This window comes from Aethalodelphis obliquidens, unplaced genomic scaffold (assembly GCF_003676395.1).
Source record: "Aethalodelphis obliquidens isolate GAN/ISIS:26980383/991018 unplaced genomic scaffold, ASM367639v1 scaffold91, whole genome shotgun sequence".
NCBI lineage: Eukaryota > Metazoa > Chordata > Mammalia > Artiodactyla > Delphinidae > Aethalodelphis > Aethalodelphis obliquidens.
The window spans coordinates 1,580,266-1,607,613 of NW_020838035.1; the positions used below are offsets into that span (position 1 = coordinate 1,580,266).

The 27,348-nt window shown below is 49.6% G+C and overlaps 1 protein-coding gene across 6 annotated transcripts; it reads left to right on the forward strand.

Annotated features, from left to right (window-relative positions):
• Positions 1 to 1,209: 1,209 nt before the first annotated feature.
• Positions 1,210 to 20,854, forward strand: XG (Xg glycoprotein (Xg blood group)). Of its 6 annotated transcripts, none has more exons than XM_027095509.1 (6): positions 1,328 to 2,069; positions 9,926 to 9,967; positions 12,785 to 12,808; positions 13,926 to 14,028; positions 16,955 to 17,017; positions 19,400 to 19,453. In XM_027095509.1, exons 1-5 carry the CDS (start codon positions 2,009 to 2,011, stop codon positions 17,004 to 17,006), a joined length of 282 nt encoding a protein of 93 aa, XP_026951310.1. In that variant the 5' UTR covers positions 1,328 to 2,008; the 3' UTR covers positions 17,007 to 17,017; positions 19,400 to 19,453. The 6 variants fall into 6 exon arrangements, with proteins under 6 accessions (XP_026951309.1, XP_026951308.1, XP_026951306.1 ...); XM_027095504.1 differs by having other exon boundaries at positions 1,347 to 2,069; positions 13,926 to 13,988; positions 19,400 to 20,854; XM_027095506.1 differs by lacking the exon at positions 1,328 to 2,069 and adding an exon at positions 3,177 to 3,389 and having other exon boundaries at positions 19,400 to 20,854.
• The last annotated feature ends 6,494 nt before the right edge of the window (positions 20,855 to 27,348 follow it).

Below are 27,348 nucleotides of genomic sequence, written 5' to 3' on the forward strand. Positions count from 1 at the left end.
CCCACAGAAGCCCTGGGTCCCCCCTTTCTACCATGTGCCTTTCCCCCATCCCTTCCTCAGCCTCCACTCTCCATCCCTCCCCTCCCCTTCCTACCCAGCCTTTAAATTCAGTGTGAGGTAGGACTTCCCTGGCTGTCCAGTGGTTAGGGCAGGAGGCGCAGGTTCAATCCCTGGTCTGGGAACTAAGATCCTGTATGCTGGTATAAAATAAAAGAAGAGAAGAGAAAATCAAATCAGTGTGAGGCTACAACCCTCCCCAGAAGCCTCTAGGACACAAGCTGGGTGCAGAACCTCCCAGGAGCCCCCCAGCCTTGGTGTGCTCCCCCATATTACCAAACATTACACTGCAACCCTCTCCTCCTCTTTGTAAACAACTCTTCTTTCTCTGTCTCCACACAGCCGGCATCTAGCCTGCCTCTCTGGCTCAAAACAGCTGTGCGTCAAATGTTTGTTGAATGAATGCACGAGCTCATCTGATGTCCCACACTGTGGAGCTGGAAACTCTGGAATTTATAAATCTGGTGCTTCCACAGCTGCATAGCACAGGGACATCAGCTTGGGGCTTTGTGACCACCTAGAGGGGTGGGATAGGGAGGGTGGGAGGGAGATGCAAGAGGGAGGAGATATGAGGATATACGTATATGTATAGCTGATTCACTCTGTTACACAGCAAAAACTAACACCATTGTAAAGCAATTATACTCCAGTAAAGATGTAAAAAAATTAAAAAATAAAAGAACCTACTGTATAGCACAGGGAACTCTACTCAATACTCTGTAATGGTCTATATGGGAAAGGAATCTTAAAAAAAAAAGAGTGGATCTATGTATATGTATAACAGATTCACTTTGCTGTACACCTGAAACTAACACAACATTGTAAGTCTACTATACTCCAATAAAAGTTTAAAAAATAAAATAACTCTGGTGCTTCCAACCAGTTCTTTTTTTCTTTTTTGAAATTTTACTGAAGTATCATTGATTTACAATGTTGTGTTTAATTTCTGCTGTACAGGAAAGTGACTCGGTTATACATGTATACATTCTTTTTCATATTCTTTTCTGTGACAGTGTATCACAGGGTATTGACTATAGTTCCGTGTACTGTACAGTAGGACCTTGTTGAACCATTCTATATATAATAGTTTGCATCAGATCGTACTGTAATATATATACCGAGATGTATGTAAAATTTATACATTTATATATAAATAATATATATATCGCATATAATATAATTTCTATCTGAAAGGTGTAACTCAGGTGTATGCAACTGGAAATAAAATGCTTCCCTCCACACAGAGGGGTTATTTTCTAGAAGCCTCTATCCAACCACTTCTTACACAGCTCAGGTGGAAAACGCGGAGAGAGGGCCAGGTGAAATTTGCTTCTCTGGCCCCAGCATCCCCAGCCAGACTGACTGTCCCGGCCACCTACAAAGAAACTGAGGTTCACGGATGCAGCGCGACTCTAAAGGTACAGGGTCTTCAAGTCGTAGAAGCAGAGATTAAACGTGAGTCTATACTCTGATCGTTGCCTTGGCGCTCTGCTGGGTCTGGCGTTGGCGTCGCCCTGCAGGAGGGTTCAGGGGAAGGACCCCAGGCAGGGAGTGTCCTGCCTGCACCCAGGGTTGGCGCCTTTGATGCTGGTGCATCTCCCATGCCCGCGGGAAGCAGACCCAGGACACCCATTGGTGCGGGGCAGCCACCTGTTTCCCCAGCATCCTGAGGCTGGTTGGCAGCGTAGCGCAGGGAGGCGGGCTCCCCGGGACGCCCTTCAGCATATACGGGCACACGCCTCGCGGGCTCCGAGCCGTGCCATTTGGGACGGAACGCCCAGCCCTTCGGCTTCTGGCAGAGGTACTCCAGTTTGGTTCATCCTTTCTGCTTGGAGACATTGCCTGTTTCCCTTGCAAACTGGGAAGCAGAAGCCAGCACATCCGTCCAGCGAGGGTGGGGTGGCCGGATCGCCCAGCGCGCCCTGAAGGTTCACCTGAACGGAAACCGAGGATGGAGCCCTGGTGGGGCCTCTTCTGCCTCACGTTCCTGTGTTCTGTGATGCACGTCCGAGGTAAGGGAGGGTTTGCTCTGGGGAGAGCCGCGTGGGTGTGCATTTCTATCTGGCTGCTTTAAAAAAAAAAAAAAAAAAAAAACTCCGCCCCAAACCACTTCCACTCAGGAAATGGCTCGAAGGTGCCAGATAGTAGAAAAACAAAAAAACAGACCAAGTATGATGGCTTTGAGGGGAGCAAAAGGGGCCGGGTTCCAATTCGGGGTCTGGGAATTGGATCCAGAAGTGTAGGGTGCGGACTCAGTACTTAGACGCCAACTGTTTTTGTGGTCTGCTTTTGATCTCTGTGTGTCACACACGGAAAAAAATGAGCCGTGTTCCTGGGGCGTGTTGGGATTTTTCAATTCCTTGTTTTCGATTTAAAATAATCAGGGCTGCGTTTCTGGATGGGGACAATGGAGCTGAGACCCAGCTTGGTTCTGTGGGACTGATCACCCAAGATTGGGTTTGCTGGAAGGGCAACCTCCGTTCAGGTTTTTAGACATTTCTCACCAATGTCACCCCTCCTGTTGGCAAATGAAAAGCATCTGAATTGTTGACGCCCCAAACTTCAATACAGGTTCTTCTGGTGATGCCAGGATTTTGGTTTGTCGGGGAGCAGAGGTGGGGAGGGACCTAGTTTGGGAACTATAATTTACCCGTGACGTGTAGGATTTAACCGCAATTGGATAAGCTCCTTTGGTCCTCATTTGAATTTTAGGAGGTGGAGGCCCAGGCAGGATTTAAGAGTGAGAAGTGTTGTAGGTTAGGAATTGAAAGGATTTCATTGGGATGGCAGTCTTGTGACATTTCCTGTTTATCCTGTTTGAGGATGGTTGTTGAGGGGCAGATGTGGTTTTGTGAGACATCCTGGCACCCAGAGCCCAGGATCTTCCCCGAGACCCTTCCAGGAATCCTTGCTGTCTGCACAACGTGCCCCCCGGCACGTGGGTCACGCAGAAACGCAGTCCAGGCGCTTCTGTTTGCAGGGAGACGTTAGTCCCTGAACTGACACCAGGGCTGAGAAGAGCAAGAGAGCAGAGCTCTGATTCTACACAGACCCGCCCAGAAACCGAGACAGCAAAACCTGTCTGAGCGTTTATTCCTGCTGCTGTGCACACGGTAGGAACTGTGGGTTCACCTGCGGGCTCAGGCAGCTCCGCCTCCTCCCAGGCACAGTCGGGTTGCTCCTTTGGGGATAATGGGATGTCAGATTCCTTCAGCGCATCACGTATGTGCTGGGGAAACGTATTGTGGATTTAACCGCTGTTCTTCAGAAGAGAAAACAATGCAGGAGGCGGCCCTGGCTGACGTTAGCTGAGTGCTCCCGAGGATGCCCAGGTTACGTTCTTTTGATGAGGGCGTGACTTGCGACGGGCTCTGCGGGTGTTAATCGAGTTCATTCTCACACAGCCTTGGGCGGGGGCTGCCAGGCGTGGTGCACTTTTTCTGTCTCTCTTTCTTTTTAAATATGTTTCCTGTTTTGATCGAACACGGAACTTTTTTTTTCTTTTTGAAGATGATATTATTTTATTTTATTTTTGGCCATGCCGCACAGCATGTGGGATCTTAGTTCCCTGACCAGGGATTGAACCCGTGTCCCCTGCATCCCTGCATTGGAAGCGCAGAGTCTTAACCACTGGACTGCCAGGGGAGTCCCTTGATGCCCTTTTTTTTGGATGCCCTCTTATAGATGGGTACACGGAGGCACAGAGGTGTTCCATCATTTGTCTGAGGTCCCATTGCTGGGAACATGCACAGGCAGGAGAGGTGCGAGGAGGGACGGGAAAGGTAGTGAGGTCTGGATCAGGGTGCGTCGGTGTGAAGATGTTGTGCAGCTGGCCCGAGTCCTGGGTAGTTTGTTAAATGCATGGACCACCCCCTCACACCCCAAACCACCAGCAGCTGTCGGCGTGAGCGAGTTCACGAGGTCCCCAAACACTTCCTGCAAGGCTGTCAAGCTGCTTGTTACCAAGGCTCCGGAAGAGCAGACTATCGCTATGGTGAACGTCACTTAACGGTTCTTATAATGACTAAACTGTGTGTATAACATAAAATGAGAATTTGATTACAGTCCGAGGCATAGGGGTTTACAATGCGGCGGTGTCAGATTTCCAGTGTATGGAATTACCTTTCGCTATCAAACCTGGATGCACTTGAAGGACCGTGAGACCAAGACAGGTCTTCGAAAAGCTGATAGAAGCAGAAAATGGAAACGCCAGGGGCTGCTTGTCGTGTTTGGTTGGTTGAGAAAAAAAGCTGTCTATCTACCTTTCTATCTACCTACCTACCTATCTACCTACCTATCTAGCTTCTGTCTATGTATCTATCTATCAACTATCTAATATCTATCAACTATCTACCTACCTACCTACCTACCTACCTATCATCTACCTATCAACTATCTAACATCTATCAACTATCTAACTACCTATCTATCATCTAGCTAGCTAGCTATAATACAGGTATAACTCTAGATTTTGTATATATATATATACATATATATATATTTTCTTATATTCCCTTTTTTCCTGTATATCTATTGTATCCTGGGTATACATTACCATTTTCCTGTATCTATATTATACAGTGGCTCTGAAATCCCCTTCTACATGTATTGTATCTTCTTCTCCTATCAGACAAGACTAAACATCTGTGTGTGCTTAGACAGAGCTCCTTTTCTACCTACAGACTAAAAAAGTACCGGTATCCCCTGGTATTTGAGGGGGATTAGTTCCAGGACCCCCTGGGACACCAAAATCCATGGATACTCAAGTCGCTTATATAAAATAATGTCATATTTGCATATAACCCATGCACTTCCTCCCGTAGACTTTATTATTTTTAATTTTTATAAATTTATTTTATTTATTTAGTTTTGGCTGCGTTGGGTCTTCGTTGCTGCGTGCGGGCTTTTCCCTAGTTGAGGCGAGTGGGGGCTGCTCTTCATTGCGGTGCACGGGCTTCTCATTGCGGTGGCTTCTCTTCCTGCAGAGCACGGGCTGTAGGCGCGCAGGCTTCAGTAGTTGTGGCTCGAGGGCCCTAGAGCACAGGCTCCGTCATCTGCGGCACGCGGGCTCTAGTTGAGGCGTGCGGGCTCGGTAGTTGCAGCGCGTGGGCTTAGCTGCCTCGCGGCACCGGGATCTTAGCTGCCAGGCCAGGGATCGAACCTGCGTCCCCTGCATTGGAAGGCGGATTCTTTACCACTGGACCACCAGGGAAGTCCCCTGAAGTATATAGTATTTTTAAAGACAATGGAGCCAGAGTCAAAAGGGGCACCTTAAATTTGCCTGAAGGAAGTCGGGCTTTGTTCCCTGGGAGTCCTGCTTCAGCTGGGTGAAATCCCTCAAGGACAAGAACGTCCTACCCATGTATGGCGTGCAAAGTGGCTTAACCTGTGACCGCTGGTTCCGGAAGGACTGGCTTCAATTAACCCACGCTTCAAATGAAGCCTGTAAATTCCTATGTAAAGGAATGGAAAGCAATTGTCTTGAAGGGCAGCCGTTCGTGACACTGGCCGGAATAATAAAATCTAAGATCCTGCCTGCCTGTGAGGGGTGGGATTCTTGTCCCCTGATGGACCCACTCAAAGGTAATTAAATTCAGCACCTATAAATGCTGCTGCTAACGGCTGTAATTGGTGACAGGGCTTTAGATAGTAATCAGTTTTCCCCCCTCTTCTCAGAGCTAGCCTGGGACTGGTTTTCTCCTTCAGAGGGACTAATTCAGGGGTTAGTGAGTGGGAACTGGGACACGTGCCTCTATCGTGGTCGCCGTGGAGGCGTGGTGGGTTTTTTCTAGTGCATGGTGTCCTCCTCAGCGCCGTGTCATGATTATTCCAACAGCTCTGCCCTTTGCAAAAATTCCCTTTGTCCTGTAGGCTTGTGGGTCTGAGAAGTTCAGGGAAGCAAACTCTGATACAAAGCATCTTAGAATCTTGCTGGGGTAGAATTTGACTGGGGAGGGAGGGGATGGGTTACTAGAGATAACGAGAGAATTCCTCCAAGTGCCACTCAGGTGGTTTCGTCTCAAAATCCCTCCTAAATAGCTTTGTTTTTGGAGGGTAGGGGTTCTTGGGTATGGTGCTAAGACCTCCCGCCCAGCAGCATGAGTCCTTTTCAACGCCCATCTCCAGGACGTCAGCAATGGGTGACCAGCCTTATGATCGCAGACCCCACGCGGCTCCTTTCCCCTCGGTGTTTACAGAGCCCAGAACATGTGGGATCGATTAGCAACGGCTGAGCCAGCTAAACTAAGCAGATCAGAAACACGTCTTATGTTCCCGGCCCCGTCTTAGGCTCCGATTGAAAAAAAAAAAAAAGCTAGTGGAAGTAGTTGCCCTGAGGAGCTGCATCCCCCTGCCCCCCAGCTCCACCGAGGTTGAACCTCTGAATCAGCAGCGTCCACCTGAGTGATGTCCCTGGCAGGGCTGCACCCGGTGGGGCTACGATGTGAAGCACGTGGGGAGGGTCTGGGCTGCAGCCCCTCTGGGGCTAAACCTCTGGCCTGCGGGACTGGATCGTCGCCAAGTCCAGGGTAGGGGAGCGCCTCATACTGGGTACGGTCCGCCGGCTCTGTGCATGAGTCATGCCCACGGGCCTCCCAGCAGCACCACAGCTAGGGACAGCTTCCTCCACGACCTCCCCTCGTCAGAAGCATCTCCAAACGGAAGGAGGCTGCTGGAAAGAGAAGGGGACACAGAATGGGGTTAGGGCAGGGCGGAGGGACTTGGCTGTTCTCAGAGCCCCAGACGGCGCTCCCTGGCTTCCGGCCGTGAGAAGGCCAGCCGGCAAGGCTACCACATCCCCAGAGACGACCCAAGGCCCTTTTGGAAAACAGCTCCCGCCCAGCCCCGTTGGCTGTGCGATGGATTCGGGAGAGGCCGGGAGGAGACAGATAACAGAGGCTTTGATCATCTCAGAACAGGCAGTGGCCTGACGCTCAGGTTGGAGGACACTGTGTAGGTGCATCTTCACGGGACGCCTGGAACTCCTGGGAAGAGTCCGGTGAGAGTTATCTGTAAACTGCCAACTGGCGATTAGAATGCAAACTCCGGAGCTGCCCTTGTAGCTGAGGGGCATGGCAGGGTGGGGGGCGCCCTGCACCGGTATCTGTCCTTTCAAACTGGAGGGAGGGTCAGCCACACCCCCACTGGCAGCCCTGGAAGGGATGTGTCTTCAGAGTCCCCAAGGCTGACGCTGATTCCTGTCACCCAGCCCCTGCACAATGACCCAGAGCAGAGAGTGGCCAGCTTGTCCCCAGAAGAGGACCTGGCAGAAGCTGGAGGGACACAGACCCTGGCCAAAGAGAGGGGCGCTGAGGACAGATGCGGGACCTCCCTGTGTTAGAGACGGCTCTCCGGGGTTTCGCCTGTAAACGCACTGAGCCCCGGCCTCCAGTCCGGACCGTGAGGCTGCCGGCGGATGCCCTCTGACCTCAGCTCCTCTGCCGTCCAGTTTCAATTATATTGAATTGTATAATCTATGGATGCTGTCTCAACAGAGCTCTTTTCAAAAGCTCTTTTTTATCAGCCAAAGATGAGATACAAGTTGGTCAGCTCAGAGGTTTTCTGATTGGGCTCCTCTAGTTTTAGAGGCGGCGAAGGTGATGGGTGGGATGTGTGTGGGAAGAAGCCCTTAAACTGGCAGGAAAGGAACACTCAGCTCGTTAAAAAGGTTTTGTGTGTTTTTTTGAGATAAAATTCACATGCATCAGAGTCACCCTGTGAACGCTTTGAAAGTGAATAGTGCAGACATTTTTGTTTAGCATGTTCACAATGTTGTGCGACCATCACCACCATGGAATGCCAGAATGTTCTTATCACCCCCATAAGGAACCCCATACCTGTGAGCAGTCGGTGCCAGTCCCCCCGACTCACTGTTATCCACCCAAGTTTCTCCGAGTTGAGCTTGTAAGAAAACTGAAATCCAGCCTCCGCTTCTCTCCAGACCCTAGACTTCTTCATAGTATTTTTAGCAAGTCTGAAACTCGCACGCCAACAAAATATCTGGGCCCCTGAACACTGGGAGGGAGCCGGGGTTGAAATGTTTGGGAAATGCTTGCGGGGGTGTCACGGAGAGGCGAGGGCAGCGCGATTCTGGGCCTCAGTCCAAGATGCATTCTGTCTTAGCCATAAAGGAAGATATCCACAGTTCCAGCCACGGAGCCGCCACCGTACCGCATTTCCCAAAGGCATCCCCTGAGGTGTAAACTGGGGTCAGAGTGTCTCCCGGTGCGTAAACCACTATCTTCCACACGGCTCACATGTCACCTCCTCCAGGCAGACCTCCAGGTCGGCTCACACAAGACGTGCAATTGCCCCCGCTGCCTTGTGGTCCCCGCTACACCCTGTCCCCACCTTTAGGGATATTCACGGGTCTCTCTCCCCTAGAGAACCAGGAAGCAGGGCTAGTGTCATGGAAGGTCCCGTCCCCATTGGGTGACAGTGTGCCTCGATCAGAGTCGCAGTTCGTAGATGTTTGCAGGATGCACGGGTGCTTTGGCTTTCCAAGACGTCTATGTGCTTTGCTCGAGGCAGCTGAGATCCCAGGAGCATCTCCCTCCTGTTTAAGATGGGGATACCAGGAACTTCCCTGGTGGTGCAGTGGTTAAGAATCCGCCTGCCAATGCAGGGAACACGGGTTCGAGCCCTGGTCCGGGAAGATTCCACATGCCGCGGAGCAACGAAGCCCGTGCGCCACAACTACTGAGCCTGCGCTCCAGAGCCCGCGAGCCACAACTACTGAGCCCACGTGCCACAACTACTGAGCCCGCGTGCCTAGAGCCCATGCTCCGCAACAAGAGAAGCCACTGCAATGAGAAGCCCACGCACCGCAGCAAAGAGTAGCCCCCGCTCGCTGCAGCTAGAGAAAAGTCCTCACGCAACAACAAAGACCCGGCACAGCCAAAAAAATAATTAAAAAAAAACTTTTTTTTCCTTTTTTTTTTTGCGGTACGCGGGCTTCTCACTGCTGTGGCCTCTCCCGTTGCAGAGCACAGGCTCTGGACACGCAGGCCCAGCAGCCATGGCTCACGGGCCCAGCCGCTCCGCGGCATGTGGGATCCTCCCGGACCGGGGCACGAACCCGTGTCCCCTGCATCGGCAGGCGGACTCTCAACCACTGCGCCACCAGGGAAGCCCCTAAAAATATTTTTAATTAAAAAAAAAAGATAGGGATGCCACTGGCAGCAACATGGATGGATCTAGAAATGATCATACTAAGTGAAATAAGTCAGACAGAGAAAGACAAATACCATACGGTATCACTTATACGTGGAATGTAAAAAATAATACAAATGAACTTATTTACACAACAGAAACAGAGTCACAGACATAGCAAACAAACCTATGGTTACCCAAGGGGAAAGCGGTGGGGGGGGAAGAATAAATTAGGAGTTTGGAATTAGCAGATGTCAACTATTGTATATAAAATAGATAATTAGCAAGGACCTACTGTACAGCACAGGGAACTGCATTCAATATCTTGTAATAACCTATAAGGGAAAAGAAACTGAAAAAATATATATATGTATAACTGAATCACTTTCGCGTACAGCGGAAACTAACACTATATTGTAGCTTAACTATACTTCAATAAAAAAAAAAAAAGGACGGGGGTGCCGTCATCTTCCTTCGGAGGCGTCTTTGGTGAGGGGCCCAGCCTGCCAGGGGAGCCAAGATGTCGGCTTGACAAGCACACCACAGGGGACGTGGAGAGAGGGGGGGGGGACTTTGGTCTTCCGCTGACCTCAGCGGAAGGCTTGACCTTTGCACCAGGGGGGATGTCTGGGCAGGTGGGGCCAAGGGGGTGGAGACAGGTGTCAGGGGGCCCCGACGGTCCCGTCGCGGTGTGACCTAGCGCCCTGTCTCCCCACAGGTCAAGGTGACTTTGATTTGGCCGACGCTCTCGATGACCCCGGTAAGTGCCCGTCTTCTCTAGGAGATGCTGTGCTTCGCAGCCTCTGTCAGCTCTGTGGTGCCTCGGGGCTGGGGGTGGCGGGGATTCCGAATTCCAGGCAGTGAGAGCTCTGTTTTTCACCTAAGACACAAGCCCCAGGAGATGGACCTTCACATCCGGCCTTAGCTGTGGGGCTCGGTCTTATGTCTTGGTAGGTCTGGGCTCCCCAAGCCAGCGGTCCGCGCATACCCTGGAGGGTTTTCCTTCTCTTAAATGTGGTTCACCTCTATTCGCGGGGCATCTACGACTTGGAAGACCCCCCCCTACACCCCACCTGTGTGTGGCCACTACCCTTGAGGTCAGCTGGACCTTCTTGCCAGCAGAAAGGCTGACTGTACATCTCCTGGGCCCGGGAGGAAGGTCTGGATTAAGGCCCACAGCCAAGCTGGGTGGCAGGAGCGTTCAGACCTGGGGGCTTGGGGAGGAAGGAAAGGTTGTGACCTGCAGGCACAGTGGGAAGAAACATCAGTGCTTGTCTACTCAGAAAAATCAGCTTCTCCTGTCATCAGGAGAACCCCCGGTCACTCATCACACATCAATTACGGTGGATTTTCCGAGAAGTAAAGAAGGGACGTGATCACCAGACCCACTCAACTTAAAAAAGGATGACAACCAGGGCTTCCCTGGTGGCGCAGTGGTTGAGAGTCCGCCTGCCGATGCAGGGGACGCGGGTTCGTGCCTCGGTCCGGGAGGGTCCCACATGCCATGGAGCGGCTGGGCCCGTGAGCCATGGTCGCTGAGCCTGCGCGTCTGGAGCCTGTGCTCCGCAACGGGAGAGGCCACAGCAGTGAGAGGCCCGCGTACCGCAAAAAACAAAAAACAAAAAAATGTTCACGCAGGGCTTCCCCGGTGGCGCAGTGGTTGGGAGTCCGCCTGCCGATGCAGGGGACACGGCTTCGTGCCCCGGTCCGGGAGGATCCCACATGCCGCGGAGCGGCTGGGCCCGTGAGCCATGGCCGCTGAGCCTGCGCGTCCGGAGCCTGTGCTCCGCAACGGGAGAGGCCACAGCAGTGAGAGGCCCGCGTACCACAAAAAAAAAAAAGAAGCTTGAGAACCAGGGGACAGGGTGGCCTCCAATAGCAGCCTGTCACCACTTCTCCACTTACGAGCCGGGGAGTGACACTCAGCACTTCTGTACTCTCAAAGGAGCTGCTTTTAAAATGAAAACACACCTTAGGAATCATAGAATTTTAACAATATTTCTTCTGTAGAGAATGACATTTTGAAAGATATTCATTATCTAAGTTTTTACATTTCTGATATGTTGGAATTTTTACTACATATTATTTTGTAATCCGAAAACTTGCAGACATGTAAGAAATAGAAAGAACAAAATAATGGAGGCAAGACCTGCTCCCTCCGCAGTTTTCCCCACTGACTGAGGCTTTTGCTAGTGGTAACCGTGACAGAGCAGATATGAGATTATTGTCAGAGCACCAGACAAGTGTAGTGATGCAGGTCAAAGCTGACACGCTGCTTCCCCCGTCTGACTGCAATGGTGAAGGGCTCAGTCCTTCCCAGAGTGGACGGGCTGTGAGGTCAGGGTTATAGGAGGGCCAGTGCTTGCAGCCACACTGCGGGGCATTGGGAGGTACCGCCCCACATTCAGCCTGGGTGGTTGGCACAGGGTCTGGGATGGATAAAGAAGGAGCACGCCCAGGGTAGGGCACACACGCAGCTGAGGGCTGTGGTGCAGAATCATCAGAGGCGTTTTATCAATTAAAAAACGTCATCAACCTGTGAACTGGCAATTCCCCTCCTAGGAAGAAAGGGAAGGATTGAAAGGAGAGACTCAGAGGCATATGTGTTTACAGCGGCGTAACTCATCATCGCCAAAAGGCAGAAGCCACCCAAATGTCCATGGACGGATGGATGGAGAAACAGCCTGGGGTCCAGGCATACAGTGGAATGTGACTCAGCGATGAGAAGGCGTGAAGCTCTGACCCAGGCTACCACGTGGATGGCCCTTGAACCCACGATGCTCAGTGAGAGAGGGCTTTCTGCAGAGAGGAAGGACCCTGTCCACTGTGCACCCGGCAGTTCCAACCTCCCTCACCCTCGTCAGGGGCCACCCCTCGGAGCACCATCCCCCAACCTCTTCCTCCTGCCCCTGTCTGCCCACCCACACTGCACCCCCCAGACTCACTGAGCCTGGCAGACAGGTACGCTGCAGCTGATGCCCCGTCCATGAGTGCTGACCTCAGGGAACCGAAACCACCTGGGAAGCGGTGGCCCACCGCGTTTACACACCCCCGGCAACAACAGGCACTCCGCAAACTTTTGTCACGTGAAGAAACACGTGCAAGAAAGTGAGAGAAGCATCATCCTGGAATCGGGGGAAGCTTCTCTCCAGATCTGCCTTCAGCCGCCCTACCCCTGCTCTGCAGGCACGTTTGTGGGGCACCAGCTCTGCGCCCCCTGCCCTGGATGCTCTTTGCTCAGTCGGTCCTCCTGCTGGCGTCCCAAATCTCGCTACCTCACCTCCTGCAAGGCTCGGATGAAACTTACTTCCTAAGGAGCTTAGCCGACCACCCCAGGAAAGCTTTGCTCCCCCAGCGGGACCTCTGCATAGCTCCCGTGGAGACTGGTGGGCATGGGTTTTAAAGATGCTTTTGTTCTCCCCCCCCCCCCCCCCAATACAGAGTGGAATTTGTGTTCATATCATGTCTGTGTTAGCGCCTTGAAATTCTCATTGCTTATTAGCGCATTAACGATTCTTTCTTGGAGCTGCACGTAAATCCTCAATGCGTACTGAATGTATGTCCTCTTTCTCCGCAGAGCCCACCAAGAAGCCGAGCTCAGGTGAGGGACTCCCTGGCTGCACAGAAATGAGGCTGCGCCCCTGAGATGAGGTTTTTGAAGGTGTTTCTAGGGACGTGGAGTGTGTGAAAGAGGGGCAGGTGTTTATAGCAAAGCCTAGTCCTTGGGGAACTGGAAATCAAAATCACAGTGAGACGCCATTCCTAGTAGGACTGCTAGAATCAAAATATGGGCGATACCAAGTGTCGCTGAGGGTGTGGAGACATTGGAGCCTTCGTGCATTGCTGGTGGGGATAGACAATGGTGCAGCCTCAGCGGAAAACAGTCTGGCAGCTGCTCAGAAAGCTACGTATAGAATTTCCCTATGACGCAACAGTTCTACTCCTGGGTATAGACCCAAATGAACTGAAAACAAGGATTTCAACAGAAACACGCACACTTAGGTTGATCGTGTATAATTCCTACGTTAGTCCAGGAGAGAAAAATTAAGAATAAAGTTGATGAAAAGAAGGATAAAGTTGATTGAATGAAGAATAAACTTGATTAACTAAATAGAGAAAAATGAAGAATCAGCTTGATTAAATGAAGAATAAAATAAACTTGATTGAATGAAGAATAAAGCAAACTTGATTAACTAAGTAGAGGTCCAGAAATTTGAAAAAAGAAAAGAAAGGAAAAAAAATAAAATAGTAGGAATAACGTAACGTTAATTACTGTAGATGTAAAATGATTTAATGACTGTTAAAAGACAGGGCTTAAAGCACTTTTAAGTCGGTTATATGCTATTAAACAAAGTGAAAGTAAATGTTTGCGTGAAGAGTTGGAGGCAGATACCGGAGGGAAGTGGCATCACGTAGCAAATGTCGCACAAAATAATCTTCAAGGCATGAACAGTTTTTTGGGTTTTTTGGTTGGTTTTTTTTTTGCATACAATGTAAAGGCTAAACAGTTCCTTCTGTAACTGTGTGTACGCAGTCTTTTCTTTAAGTTCTACGTTCCGAGGTTTTCCTTCTAGCGGCTAAGTGATTTTTAGCGGCTCGATGGTGATCTGTGAGCAGCAACTGTGACTCAAATACAAGATCTAGTTCTTATTTTATAGGCTGCTACTGACGGAAGGACATTCTTCTCTTCTAAACATGCAGTGTTGTCTTCCCCACAGATACCTACCCAAAGCCGACGCCTCCCCACCAGCCACAGCCCGGAAATCCCGACAACAGTGGAAGTAAGAAAGTTCATTCATTTCAAAGCAAGTTTGATGAAAGGTGCCTCTTTTTTTTTTTTCCTTTTAACTATGAGTTTTCATCTGACCGCTTCTGAAGTAAGAACCAAGTCAGCTTTTATGGGGGCGGGGGGGGGCAGTTTGCATCATTTTATTTCCTCGTTGTGGACGCTTGGAGAATACTGAGCATTTGGGGACGTCGTGCATTACTGTGCTGCAATTTTAATCAGGCTGGAGGACGAGTCTTCTTCTAGCTGTTTCCGTGGTTCCTAATAAGTTCCCTTGCACTGTGCGTTTTAGGTCATTTATCTTCAGTTTCTCCTTTGTTTTAAAAGCTTGGCAGACACTACGCCTATAGATCACTTTAAAAAAAAGGGGGGGGGGCCGGGAGGGGGGTAATATTAGCCAATAGCCCATAAAGTCCTCAGCAATTCAAAAACCCTAAAGACCTAAAAGCTGACCAGGCAGAGGTGACCAGTGACACTGGCCAAGTTGAGAGCTTGCGGAAGCTTCCTGGAAGCTTGGTGTGGCCTTGGGATGGGTGGAAATTCATCTCCTCGGCGGTGGTGATGGCCATGGTGAGGGAGATGTCATGAAAAGTAAGACGTAGGGTTCTACGAAGGTGTTACCTAATTGCAAAGCAGCCCAGGCCACTAACTGCGTTCGTTAATGGACGCTTACGTCACTACTTTGTCATCCTTGATACCGAAACTTGGCCTCTGTACAGTGGTGCCAAATTGAATCTCAGAGACAGAGTTTCAGGTGAAGTAGAAAGAATAGCTTCGTTGCTTTGCCCGGCAAAGGGGGACACAGCGGGCTGCTGCCCTCGTAACTGTGTCCCTGGGCTTCCCTGGTGGCGCACTGGTTGAGAGTCCGCCTGCCGATGCAGGGGACGCGGGTTCGTGCCCCGGTCCGGGAGGATCCCACGTGCCGCGGAGCGGCTGGGCCTGTGAGCCATGGCCGCTGGGCCTGCGCGTCCGGAGCCTGTGCTCCGCAACGGGAGAGGCCACAACAGTGAGAGGCCCGTGTACCGCAAAAAAGAAAAAAAAAGTGTCCCTACCTGGGGTGGGATTCGGTGAGGAGTTTTATAGCAATGGTTCAAAGGGTGGGGCTGCTGAGAAGGACCAGGGTGCCTGCAGGGCCTGCACTCCTTCAGTCTAGACGTCACCTGGGCTCAGGTGCTCCCCTGATGGGCTCCCCTGTGCTTCTCAGAGGTTATCAAACTGTGGCCTTCTCTTTGGAATGAAGAATGTCTTATCAAGTAGTTAACATCGTCCATTTGTTGGGGTTTTCAGTATCTGACAAACAGTATGGTCACGTGTATCCCTTGAGGGGAAACCAGGACCTGCCCCCAGGCTGCACTATTGTGTCTTCACTGCTCCTCCCTTGTCTCTGCATCCCCTCCCTTCCCTGATTGGCAACTGTGAATCTGCCCTGTTGGAACTCAGGGAAGGTCATGGGGGCTGAAGGAAGCCTATTTCCTGTAATCAAGAAACGGGGGACACAGGAAGGCTTTTGTGCCCAGGAGCTCCACAGGGCCCTGCTCAGTTTCATCCCCTTTAGTTTTCTTTTTCCCCTCCAATTTTAACATCCCAGCTCCATCGATTCCTTTCTTGTAAAAATCCCTCCCAGCCTTTTCAACAAACTATTGTCCAGTGGAGCGCTGTTGTTCTACAAGGTGCGGATGGAAATCCCTCCTGGGGAGCGTTTCTTGCTGCAGGCTATTTGGGGATCTCGGGTTAAACGTATTCCCATGGGCTTCCCTCCTACGGGGTCCAGAGAATGTTGGATGCTGGCCATCCTGTAAGATGAGTCACCCGGACCAGGGTGACTCACCCACCCCAGGGCGTGGGTAGCAAGCCTCAGGCTTGGGAGGGGTCCCTCTGTGACTCAGGGTTCCAGCAGCTGACACATTCCAACGAGAGGAAGGTTGCTTTCTGGCCTTTGTTTTCAAGCTCTGCTAAAACCCAGTGGGGAGATGCCTTTACAATGGTACCCCCAAATAACGAATTTATATTTGATACGAGTTATATGGCTTTTGGTATCAGCCTGACTGTCCCTTAGAAGCTAGTTCTGCTGATGGTTTATTGTGTATTGGGGAACACGTCTTGATTAAGGGGTTTTGGAACACTGATGAGACTCAGTGAGTATACTTTCTGCCTAACCCGTTTGGAACGATTCATAATGAAATGATAAAACGTGTAAAAACAGGCACGCAGCAAACTCAACACACACAGCAAACGAAGAGGGGAAAGAACTTGATTAGAACTTAAGTATGGAAACAGCGACACAGGAGTAGACGCTCTCCTTAAATTTCACGCTTGCCCTCTGGCTCACCCAGGTCCTGCGTGTATCTCTTGAGAAGCAAGGTGAGTCATTGAAGGCAGTGGTGAGCAGTCCCTTGAATACAGGGTGTTCTGGAACATTCTGCTGTGCCAGAAAGGCTCTGCAGGTGGAATGGGAGATCCTGGCAGAGACAGCGTTTTGTGCCAAGGCTCTGGGGCAGGAAGCTTGGGCGAAGTTTGAAGGGCAGATTAAGGGCATTTGTGACAAAAGTTAAGATTAACTCCAGTGAGGGAACGCACACACGCACAGCAGGAAGGGTAACACGTCATCGAAAACGTGAGATGCTTCTGTCCTGGTACTGATGACGGGCTTTTGCAAACAACGTGACATCTGCGATAACGCTAAACATCGGAACGTTCACGGGGCGGCGTCTGCCAGATTCTTTTCAGGAATCCGTGAACTTCTTGCTTTCAGAACCAAAGGAGGAGGTTCTGGGTGCCAAGGTCAACACGGTGTTTAAAGCTTTGGAGATGTTGAGTACCAGAGGCTCTGTGAAGGCGAGAAACAGCAAATATAAACAAGCCGGAATGTCATGTTGTATTTCGGCTTTCTGTATTGTGTGAACGGTTCATTGCGGGAAGATGTCATTCTTTTCCTAACATCAGCTTGGTGTTTTCCAACAGATATCTATCCAAGGCCAAAGCCACTGCCACGTCCCCAGCCTGGCAGCTCTGACAACGGTGCAGGTGAGTCCGGAGTACTGAGATGCCTTCCGGAAGCATTGGGAGGGATGCAATGGACCATCTCGGAATTCTGTCCTCGGGCGCGTTTGAAATACGCAGAGGTTCTTTAACAAGGAGTCCACCTGCTGTTACCAATCTCTCTGTTGACGGAGGATGCGTTTTGTTTTGTTTGGGGCTGAAAGAATGCAGCGCGCCCCAAAGACATCTCACGTCACTATGGAGGAAGGGGATTCTCTGTGTCCTTGGTTGCCCTGTTTTGGGTGTTCCGTTGAGTTTTGCTTCCCCTGTCAAGAGCCGTTTGGGGCCACGTGGCCTGAGTTCCCACCATAGATCGAGTGACGTGTTGGGAATCCAGGCACCTGGGGGAGGACCGCTCGGGAAGGGATGCTGGCTCATGGTGGTGGGAGAATCGCAAGAACTCCACGGCTTGGCCAGACACGTGTGCCGACGGGTGGGTGCTGGGCAAAGCTCAGCTCTACGGGTATCCTCGTTTCCAGCTGGTTGGGCGATGGGGAGTTCCCCCATTTCCGATTCTCTTGAGATATTATTCGAACGTTGAATTCCTAGGGTGCAAAACACCGTTGCTTACGCCCAGCCAGACAACCTTCAGAGAGATCCAAGCATCCTTTCTCCCCTGCAGGTTTCAGCTTGGGGTGGGGGGCATGTCTGTCTCCAAGACCTGACCTCTAGATCCTAAGCTGTGATCCTTTCTCTGCATCCCTTTGCGCTGCAGCAGGAGATCATGTTATACTTTGTAATGTGCCATGCCATGCAATTGTGGTTAATTTATTTCCTTGAGTTAGAATGAAAAGTACACACACACACACACACACACGCGCGCGCGCACACACGCACACACACACGCAGGGATTTTTGCCTTTCCTCCACCGATGCATCCCCAGAGCCAGAAGCCAGACATGGCACACAGTAGGTCCTGTAAAGATCGGTTGCATGAGCAATGCCTTAGCTAACTTCGGCGACGGAGAGCTCACCCCTAAACCCCTTCATCAGGACACATATACCCTCCACCGTGTGGTTGACTTGAAAGGTCTAACGGCCCCGCCTCCAAAAGGCTGTGCTCTTTGACTGACAGCGTCCAGCAAGATGTTCCTAAGGGGTTCTCACAAAGCTGTTCTCTGTTCCAAGGTGTTTCAGGAGACACCCTTTTATCATTATCATTATTATTATTATTAATTATTATTGGCCACGCGTCACGTGGGATCTCATGGAAAATTGTATCCGGGCCAGATTTGAGGGTGATATCCCAGGTAGAGCATCTCAGAAAAGTCTGAGAGCTGTTCCGCCCCGTTTAGAAGTCAGGGCCCACTTCTGTAAGTTTTTTGAGACAGAGGGCTGGACCTCGCAGCGTGTACTAGTGACAGGTTACACAATCTAAGCGTCACTGTGGCCCCTTACAAGATGGAGAAGGAAGGTTACCTTGTTAGGAGTCGTCTTGCTGGCGCTGGGAAAATGCTGCCGTTTACGGTTGAGCAGATATTCCTGCCGATGGGGGAGGTCCGACCAACGCCTAAGGCAGGTACAGATGCCCAGCGAGGGGTGGAGAGAGGAGGCCAAAGGGAAGAGAAAATTTCTTAGGTTTAAATGTTTCTTGCGCTGCCATGAAACCTGAATTTTATTTCACATAAAGGATGATAAACGACACAGATGAACGGGCAGACGAAGAGACACAGGGCGAGGGGGTCCCAAGTTAGGAGCTTCTGGAGTTGGGGTGCCCTGCCTTCCACCGTGTAGATAAATTCACTCGCTCGGAAGCTCTCCAAACCCCGTCTCCTGGGCTTTTGCAGAGGCCCTGTCACGGGAGCCGGATGAACTCCTCGGCCACAGGACAGGGTGAGGCTGAAAGCCCCCACCCTCCCATCGCTGGTTGGTTGCCCTGTTTCCAAAAGTCACCTCATGCACATAAACTCAGGTGTGGTTCTGAATAACAAAAGACACCTTCATCTCTTTTGTCACTTCACAAAAGACCCCTTTATCATTCCTATCATTTAGGAAATTCCAAGGGGCTCTGTGTTTGGATTAGGGAGGAAAACCAAACACGTATATTTCTGATGAAAATCACAGTGTCCTGTCTGCAACCTCTTTGTAAATCTTGCTTGAGGCTAGGGGTGGAAGTAGCAGGTTGGGGTAGACCCGGCCCCCTCCACCTCCACTGGTCCCGCTCCCCTGCTAGCTGTAACGCCTGCATCTCCCCTTCCTAGCTCTGTCTGTCCCCACCTGCCCGCTGGGAGGCCAGCTCCGTGAGAGCAGAGGTTTGGTCTGCTCTGCTCGTGGCCGTGTCCCTATCAATTTCATGGCGCTGCAGCAGAAGGCAGCCCGACCAGCTCTTCCGAATAAATGAATGACCGTGTGCTTGTCCCCTTCTAGGTGGAGACGGCTACCCCTCGCATGGCAACCCACAAGGTAACACACAGGGACGGGGCAGCCCACCTTTCCAGGAGCGAGCTCTCCACATCACTGTGGGATGAAGTGGGGTAGACGTGTAATGATTTCAACCTGAGGGTGTTCAGGGAGCACCTACTGTTCCCATGCTCGTCTGGAAGCTCCTGAACACACACATCTGTCCTTCAAGGAGGGGTCCATCCTGTGGGGGTCAGAGAGGGAGGGCGAGGACGGTCCTCAGGCTGCAAGATGCCTCGGAGCTCCGAGAGCAGGGCTGGGGTTCGTGGACCTGCCACTGGGCCACCAATGGCGTCCCTTTCATTGACCACTACTGACCGGTGGCCAAAATGGAGAGGAGAGGGGAAGTCATGGCATTCAGCCTTGGAGAGCCCCCAGAGGGCACTGCCAGCCCCATCACAGGTCCAGAAAAGGGGGCTGGAGTCCGGATGGTGGGCTGTTGTTGTGTGTCCCTGGGAGGATGGGGTCCAGTCTCTTGGTCATCTGGCATTTGGGTGGAGAGTGACAGTGAATCTGCCCAGCTGACCCCAAGACTTTGGGAACAAGAAAGGTGTTGAGGTGTCTCTCCAACCTTCAGACCCTATCCCCGTGTGGAGTCTCAGTGCTGCTGTTTGCTGGGTGTAGGGACATTCTGGGGAAGTCCATGGATGCGTCTCTCCTCGTGGGCAGGAGGTGGGGCAGGAGGGGTGCATCTCAGGGCAAGAATCCAGGTCTGACACGTGGTTTGACGGGGTCCACGGCAGGACAGAGGGACTCATCCTAGCCTGGGGCAGAATGGAGGTGGGTAAGGATGCTCCTGGAGGGGACCATCTCCAAGGCCGGGTCTTAAGGATGGGTGGGAGGCAGCCAGGACAGGAGAGGTAGGTGCTGTGGTAGGTCGGGCTGGGTACACCCCCGGGAACAACTGTAGTGTATGGGGCCAGGGTGTGGAGTGTGATGGGCAGGGGGCAACACTTGGGACTGGCCAGGCGACCCCATGGGCACGTCTGCACTTTCTACATGCTCCATGGGAGAAAGCCTGCCCCTGTTTATACCTATGTGACGCATGGATCAGAGGGCCAGTGATGGTCAGGGAGATCAGTGTTAAGACCCACTTAGTTCCCAGACTAAAGAGGATGTTGTAGAGACAGTGGACATGGGGATAAGAGGTCAGCCTGGAGGACCATTTGGTAGTCACCATTGATATCACGTGGTTGATTTGTATGGGATGGCAGAGAGGAAAGAGGTGTATCAGTTAGCGGTGCTATGTAACAAAAGAGCCCCAAACACAGTGATTTTAAACAACCACCATTGATTATGATGATGTGAGTCGCAATTGGGCTAAAACCAGCCCACATCCATCCAAGAGGCCAGGCCAGGCTGGGCCACAAGGCAGCCAGACACGGTACCAGAGAATAAAGAAGAGCATCACAGCTTCATGTCTGCCGGAGGTGGAATTGTTGCAGGACGAATGGCAAGTTTCCCTCCCAATTTTATCTTCCCTAAGTGTAAAGCCTAATAAGTATATGAATAAATGTAACAAAACAGAAGCAGACTCACAGATACAGAGAACAAACTAGCGGGTCCCAGTGGGGAGAGGGAAGGGGGGAGGGGCAAGATAGGGGTAGGGGATTAAGAGATACAAACTGCTGTGTATAGAATAAATAAGCAACAAGGATATGTTGTACAGCATAGGGAATAGAACCAATATTTTATAATAACTTCAATGGAATACAATCTATAAAAATGTTGAGTCGCTCTGTTGCATGCATGAAACTAATAGAATATTGTACATCGACTATATTTCACTTAAAAAATTACTTTAATAAAATAACAACCAAAACAACTTAGGTCCAATAGACACACTGACACGTCTTCCCACGAATCATCTGTATCTAGGAAATTTGTTCTTAAGATGAAAAATGTTTCATTTTATTTAGAATTTATTACTTTTCAAAAAGTCCTTGAAGTCGTTTTGTTTTGTTTTTTTAACATAGGCCTTTAGAGCTGATTTGAAACCACACCTAAATGATGGCTTTTAAGATCTCTTCTTGTTATACATTTTTTTTAATTGAAGTATATTTGCTGTACAATATTATATGTTACAGGTGTACCATATAGTGTTTCACAAGTTTTAAGAGTTATACTCCATTTACAGGTATTATGGAATATTGGCTATATTACGTTATAAAATTCTTTGACAAATATACGTTACTTAATTTATTTAACTTAGGTAATGAAAGGCTAAATCCTTTTGAATACAATCTATCAAAAAAGTTCATGCAAAATGCATACTTTGATTTCGTGAGTAAAAGGTTTTGTGTCTGCTTTTGTTTAACAAGGCAATGTGTTTAAAAAGATTGCAAATAGGGGCTCCCCTGGTGGCGCAGTGGTTGAGAGTCCGCCTGCCAATGCAGGGGACACGGGTTCGTGCCCCGGTCCGGGAAGATCCCACATGCCGCGGAGCAGCTGGGCCCGTAAGCCATGGCTGCTGAGCCTGCGCGTCTGGAGCCTGTGCTCTGCAACGGGAGAGGCCACAACAGTGACAGGCCCGCCTACCGCAAAAAAAAAAAAAAAAAAAAATTGCAAATAGAGTTGAAAGCAGTCACCCGCGATGCACCTGTGTGAGCTGTGTTCAAGTGTCACACTCAATAAGTGATAACATATTTTGAATTAAAAAATACTTTCTGGGGTCCTTCGCTGGTAGTGTTGTTTCTGATACAGTCCAGTGTAGACCCCCTTGCATAATGGAGGGATGTTAAAGCTGGGCCTTTATTACGGACCCACGGGGGACTTGAGAGATGCTTTTGAAAAGGTTTTCTCATCTGTAAGATTTGGTTTCACTGCCACAGACCTTACATAAGTAACTTGCTTTTGTTTTCAGTGCACTTTCAATCACAAGGGAGTCGGCAAAGATATTTGGGTGGAGTCTGCAGTGTTTAGACCCTTCTCCCAAAAGAAAACCACAGAAGGACTAAATTGCAAACCTTTCTGTCGAAAGGTGCATAGACCCCAGGGAAATGGGTTGGGGCCAGGGCTGGGGGCGTGCTGGGACTTTCTGCTTCACCTTTGGGTCCAGGCTTCCGGGTTTGAAGAGTTACACGCCCAAGGACGGGTGGGTAGCCGTCCTTGGGAGCAGAGATCCTGTCTGCTGAATCGTGAAAGCCCTAAAGACATCGCTAAAGGGAAGATGGGCGGGGGGTGGGTGGAGAGGGGAATGCTTTATTGCAGAAACAGCAGCTCAGATGTTAACTCGGGGTCTCCCAAGGTTTGGTTCTGAGACCAACCGTGTCTGAATCTGTCTGTGTTTTGCCAGGGGGCCTCCACCTCCAGGAAGGAAGCTATGAAACAAAAGCCTGTTCCAGGAGTATTTTTTTAAGGATTTGGGCGAATTCAAAATCCCAAAACCTACCCTTGGCCTCCCTCTGCTGGTGGGTGGGTGGTACTGCGCAACCCCCTGGCCGGGGCGAGCCTTGGTGTACGTAACCCCGGACCCTGAAAGTTTGCGGGGCGGGTGGGGAAACAGATTATGAAGAACAACGTTACTTTCCGGGCAACATGCCTTATCATTACAGAGACACTGTGCATTAATTTCGCTTGCATCTTCGGCCAAACTCTGTAAGCACTTGTGACCCCGGGAGCTCAGGGCTGAAAATGGGCAAGGAAAGTGAGGCATCATCTCAGGCGCAAACGTAAGGGGGTGGAGGGAGCCCCAACGAGCGAAGTCACCAAGATCAATACTATTTTAGTGCCATATTTTTTTTTTAAAAAAATAACAAAATGGCAAGCTACAGCCTGCCGGCTTGCTGCCTGTTTATGTCAGTGAAGTTTTACTGCAGCGAGAGGCAAGTGAGGCATCGTAGACTGGAGCCCACGTTTATTTCACGTTTCGATACTATGCTCACGGTGGGCTTTTTTGGGCTTTCATTATGATTTTTTTTAAAAAAAACACTGCATTCAAGTATTACGACATATCCTGGGTTTTTTGGCACCTGCTACAATTTGGTGGCCACTCACCTCCCCCTATTTGAATTTCTGCAGCAGGGGCAGCTTTTGTTCTTTCTGGTTCATACCCTTCCCGTCTATATGAGGTGGAGGCCCTTTCTGGTTAAAGCAGTGTCCTGTCTTGAAGCTCTCTCCTGCCTTTTTCGGGACTAGATAAAATAACATGTCCAGCTGATTTACTTTGCTGTACAGTAGAGACTAATACAACATATTATAAAGCAACTACACTCAAAAAAAAAAAAAATTCTGTCTGCTTCCTCAATTATCGTTTAATGATAACTTCACCAGGTCCACGAAGGGACCGAATTTGGCTGCAGTTCTGTGAAAGTTAGCGAGCTCAGAGTCAAGACATGCTGTGACATCACTTGGGCACCCCTCCCACAGTGTGCAGGACTGATCCCTGCTGGGTGCAAAACCCGTAAACCGTCTAAGAAATATGGCAGCTTGACCTTCCCTCTGTGGTCCGGTGTTGATGCCCACCATGTGGCCAGGGAATGCCCACTCTCTCCCGAAGGATGGTGGGCACGTACGTTGGCCAGCTCTGCAGGGGTTAGGAGCAACGCACGACCTGTGCGTCTGTGTGCAGCCCAGTCCTGGAGCTTGTGTGTCTTGTAGGGACAGTGATGGGGATGGGGGCCTCTCACATGGCGACAGAGGTCCATGCGCTCAAGGGGACCGTGTGAGCCTCACACTTTGCCTTTATTTCGTCAGATGGACGTAATAGTAACTCCCCGTTTGGAGGTTATGAAGACTAATTCGGCCGCATCCCCCAAAGGGGTTTCTACAACTAGGAGTCGTCACCCAAAAGATAGAGTTACTCGATTCACTTAAAATGTTCTAAACCCTGAACAGATAGAAAGCAGCAGAAAAGATAGCAGGACTTTGAGATCAATCCGTAGAGTTTTTTTTTCTTTTTTTCCTGGCTATGACATCTTGCATCCAATCTTTCCTTACAGAACCAGAAAACATCTGAGGCCTTCAAAATCCACCCTTTGCTTTGAGATAAAGGCTCCACCCAGACCAGAACCACCCTCATCACTCCCGTGCCATGTTCCTTTCCTTCTCCGCTTAAGCAGCTGCCCTGAAGGGTTTCCCCTCCTGTTTGCAATAGACGTGCTACCTAACCAAGAATTCCTAATTCCTCAGACACATCGATCATCATAAGGTAGACAGCTGGACCTTGGGTTGTAAAATGACTGCTTGATCTGTTGGTTCCATCGTGAATCCGGACAGAGAGTCCAGCTCTGGAATGAACTCCGAAACTACCTCCTGTTGTGACCTCGGGCCATCGACGTGGTCACAAAGCACAGGGGCAGCAGGATAGCACCGGGGTCTCGGGCGGGAATGCCATCGGCTTCTAAAAGATGCAGACAGACTGCTGTTTGGGTTTCCAGCAAGCTGGGGTGAGAAGATTGACTGATGCCATAAGTTTCTTAGTTATGTCAGGAATCCAGACCTGTTCACCACCGCCCGTGAATCGGGAATGAGTGATTCCCGACACTAACGGCAGAATTTGAACGTTATGTCAGCTCCCAAGAGTATTGTCACCTGCAGAGGATGAGGCTGGATTTGGGAAATTTAAGTGCAAAATCGCTGATGTGGAAACCGTCTCGGGGAAGTGATCATGGGGTGCTTTTTTCCTGTGAAATAGTCCAGTTTCTACATTTTTTTGGAGAACGTGGGGTAGAAATAGAGATTTGCAGATGTTGTGGCTTTTCGTATTATTTTTGGTCTTTGATCCTCCGTGGGTACCAGTTCTTAAGGCGACGGCAGTGCCTTCCTTGGTTTATACTTTTCTTTTTACTGGACTAGATGATCTTCTATCCTCAAATATCTAAAACGCATACTAGCTGTTTGGTTCTATTTTAGTAATGCTTTAGGGGAGAGGGAAAAGGATGGTTTGGGCAGATTAGTAGAGTTTGATTCAACTGAGATTAATGCTGATAGAATTGTAGAGTTTAAATATTAGAACCAAAGAGGAAGCCAGCCCGCTAGAATCTGGACCTCATAAAGAGGACACGTTAACATTCCAAATATTTATGCCTTGAGCTCACCCTTAAGGATTGAGAGCTGGGTCTGCAAAGAGAAGTTGAAAGCAGAAGGCGTTTGCAAGAGCTTCCCCAAAATGGAAAAGAACTTAAAACTAAAGGTCCTGATGAGACGGCTCAGAATTGCATGCCTTCCCGTCCTGGATTTACAAAGATTTGAGCCATTTGAAGACTGTATTTCCTATTTTACGATGCAGGTCCTAGGACTCTTCCCAAATCTTGTTAAGCTTCCCCGTAAGTGAGGATGCCCGCTAAACATAATTTAACTCTTGTTCAAAAGTGTGTGTATGTACACACACAGATTTACACACAGATGTACATAAATGGAAGTTAAGCATTTTGAAAGGTAACTCCATCCCTTTTCTGTAACTGTCATGGGCAACTTTTCATCATTTAAAATACATGTAAGAGAAAAAAAAATCGGCCTTGTTGGTTGTGTTCTCTTTTCTATATTTTGCACGTATAACCATGAGACAGCGGTGAAAGGGTCAAAAAGTCATGAAGCTACGTAGCTTTGCATGTATCCAGGAAAGCCCTTTCTACTCCGTTGTGCATCCTTTGGGCGCATGGCCTTGGAGGCTTATGGCTGAGATGGTCGCCCCCCACCCCCGCCCCCAGCTCCGATGGACCCAGCAGTTGTTTGAGAACCAGAGGGGCATCTGGTTCCAAAGGAAGAAATGGTGTCCTCAGTACCCTGTGGAAGAAGATGGATTATGAACACATAAAGAAACATACAGTTGGAGAACAGCGGAATAAACATCACCCCGATGACAAGAGGAAGATACGGTTAGTGTTCAATGTCGTTTAAATTGAAGTATGTGAATAAGGCTCTCTCGGGAAGCCTCTCTTTAAGGCTTTAAGTTCTGGGGATCGAATGTCCAGCATGATGACTCTAGTTAACAGTAATGTATTCTATACGTGAAAGTTTTTAAGAGAGTAGACTTTAAGTATTCTAACCACAAAAAAATGGTAATTATGTGACAGGATGGAGGTGTTAGCTAAGGCTGGGATGGAAATCCTATTGCAGTGTATACACAATGTACACTTTATTGTATATATATTGTATATATCACAATGTACACCTTAAACTTCCGCAATGCTACGTGTCAATTATTATCTCAATGAAGCTGGGGGGAAAAAAAGCTCTTTCTGACATTTTCTTCCCGAAGCGTTTTTTGCTTGGATTCCGTAGGCATCCAGCACTCCACATGCACAGATGATCATTTCAGTGGCCTTGGCAAGATTTTCTTCTTTCTTTCCATGGCACATTCACTATAAATTTGATATTCTGTGATAGTTCGTTTTCTACACACATATATGTATCTGGGGGAGTGCAGCTCACTCAGTGACCATATGTTTCTACTGACGTCATAGAATCTGACTTTCAAATGATGTTTACTCCCGACGGCGGCGAAGCTTGTTCATTTCTGAGACCGTTTCATAGGATCTGCGTGTGCATCTGTTCTTTTATCTTCTTTCAGATAATTTAGTGTAGATTTGGTGGCTTTTTCTTGCAGACATTTGGACGACTCCTTTATCTGAGCTCATCCATCAGTCTCTTCGAAACTCCTTGTGATTCGCGTTCGAGAAGGTCTCCAACATCTCACGCATTTCAAATGCAAGGAGGCATCATCTGTAGTAGAATCATTTCTACCTTCAGCAAATGGTTTCTAACATTTTGTTTGTTTATTGAATTCACTCTTTCTTTGCACCCTCTGGTTTCTTACGAAAGCAGATTTACGCTCTCCCAAAGGTGGACACATTCATCCAAACCCTCTGTTACTTTTCTGGCTGTGTTAACCTGAGATAGTCATTCTTAAATCTCACCCATCTTCCTTTTCATTCATTGACAAGTGTCACGTTGAAATGTCTCGTGACGCAGGT

Coding starts and splice junctions, on each gene's coding strand:
- XG (XM_027095504.1), top strand. CDS start 2,009: ATGGAGCCCTGGTGGGGCCTCTTCTGCCTCACGTTCCTGTGTTCTGTG. Junction 9,968..12,784: donor CGACGCTCTCGATGACCCCG/GTAAGTGCCCGT, acceptor CTTTCTCCGCAG/AGCCCACCAAGAAGCCGAGC. Junction 13,989..16,954: donor AAATCCCGACAACAGTGGAA/GTAAGAAAGTTC, acceptor GTTTTCCAACAG/ATATCTATCCAAGGCCAAAG.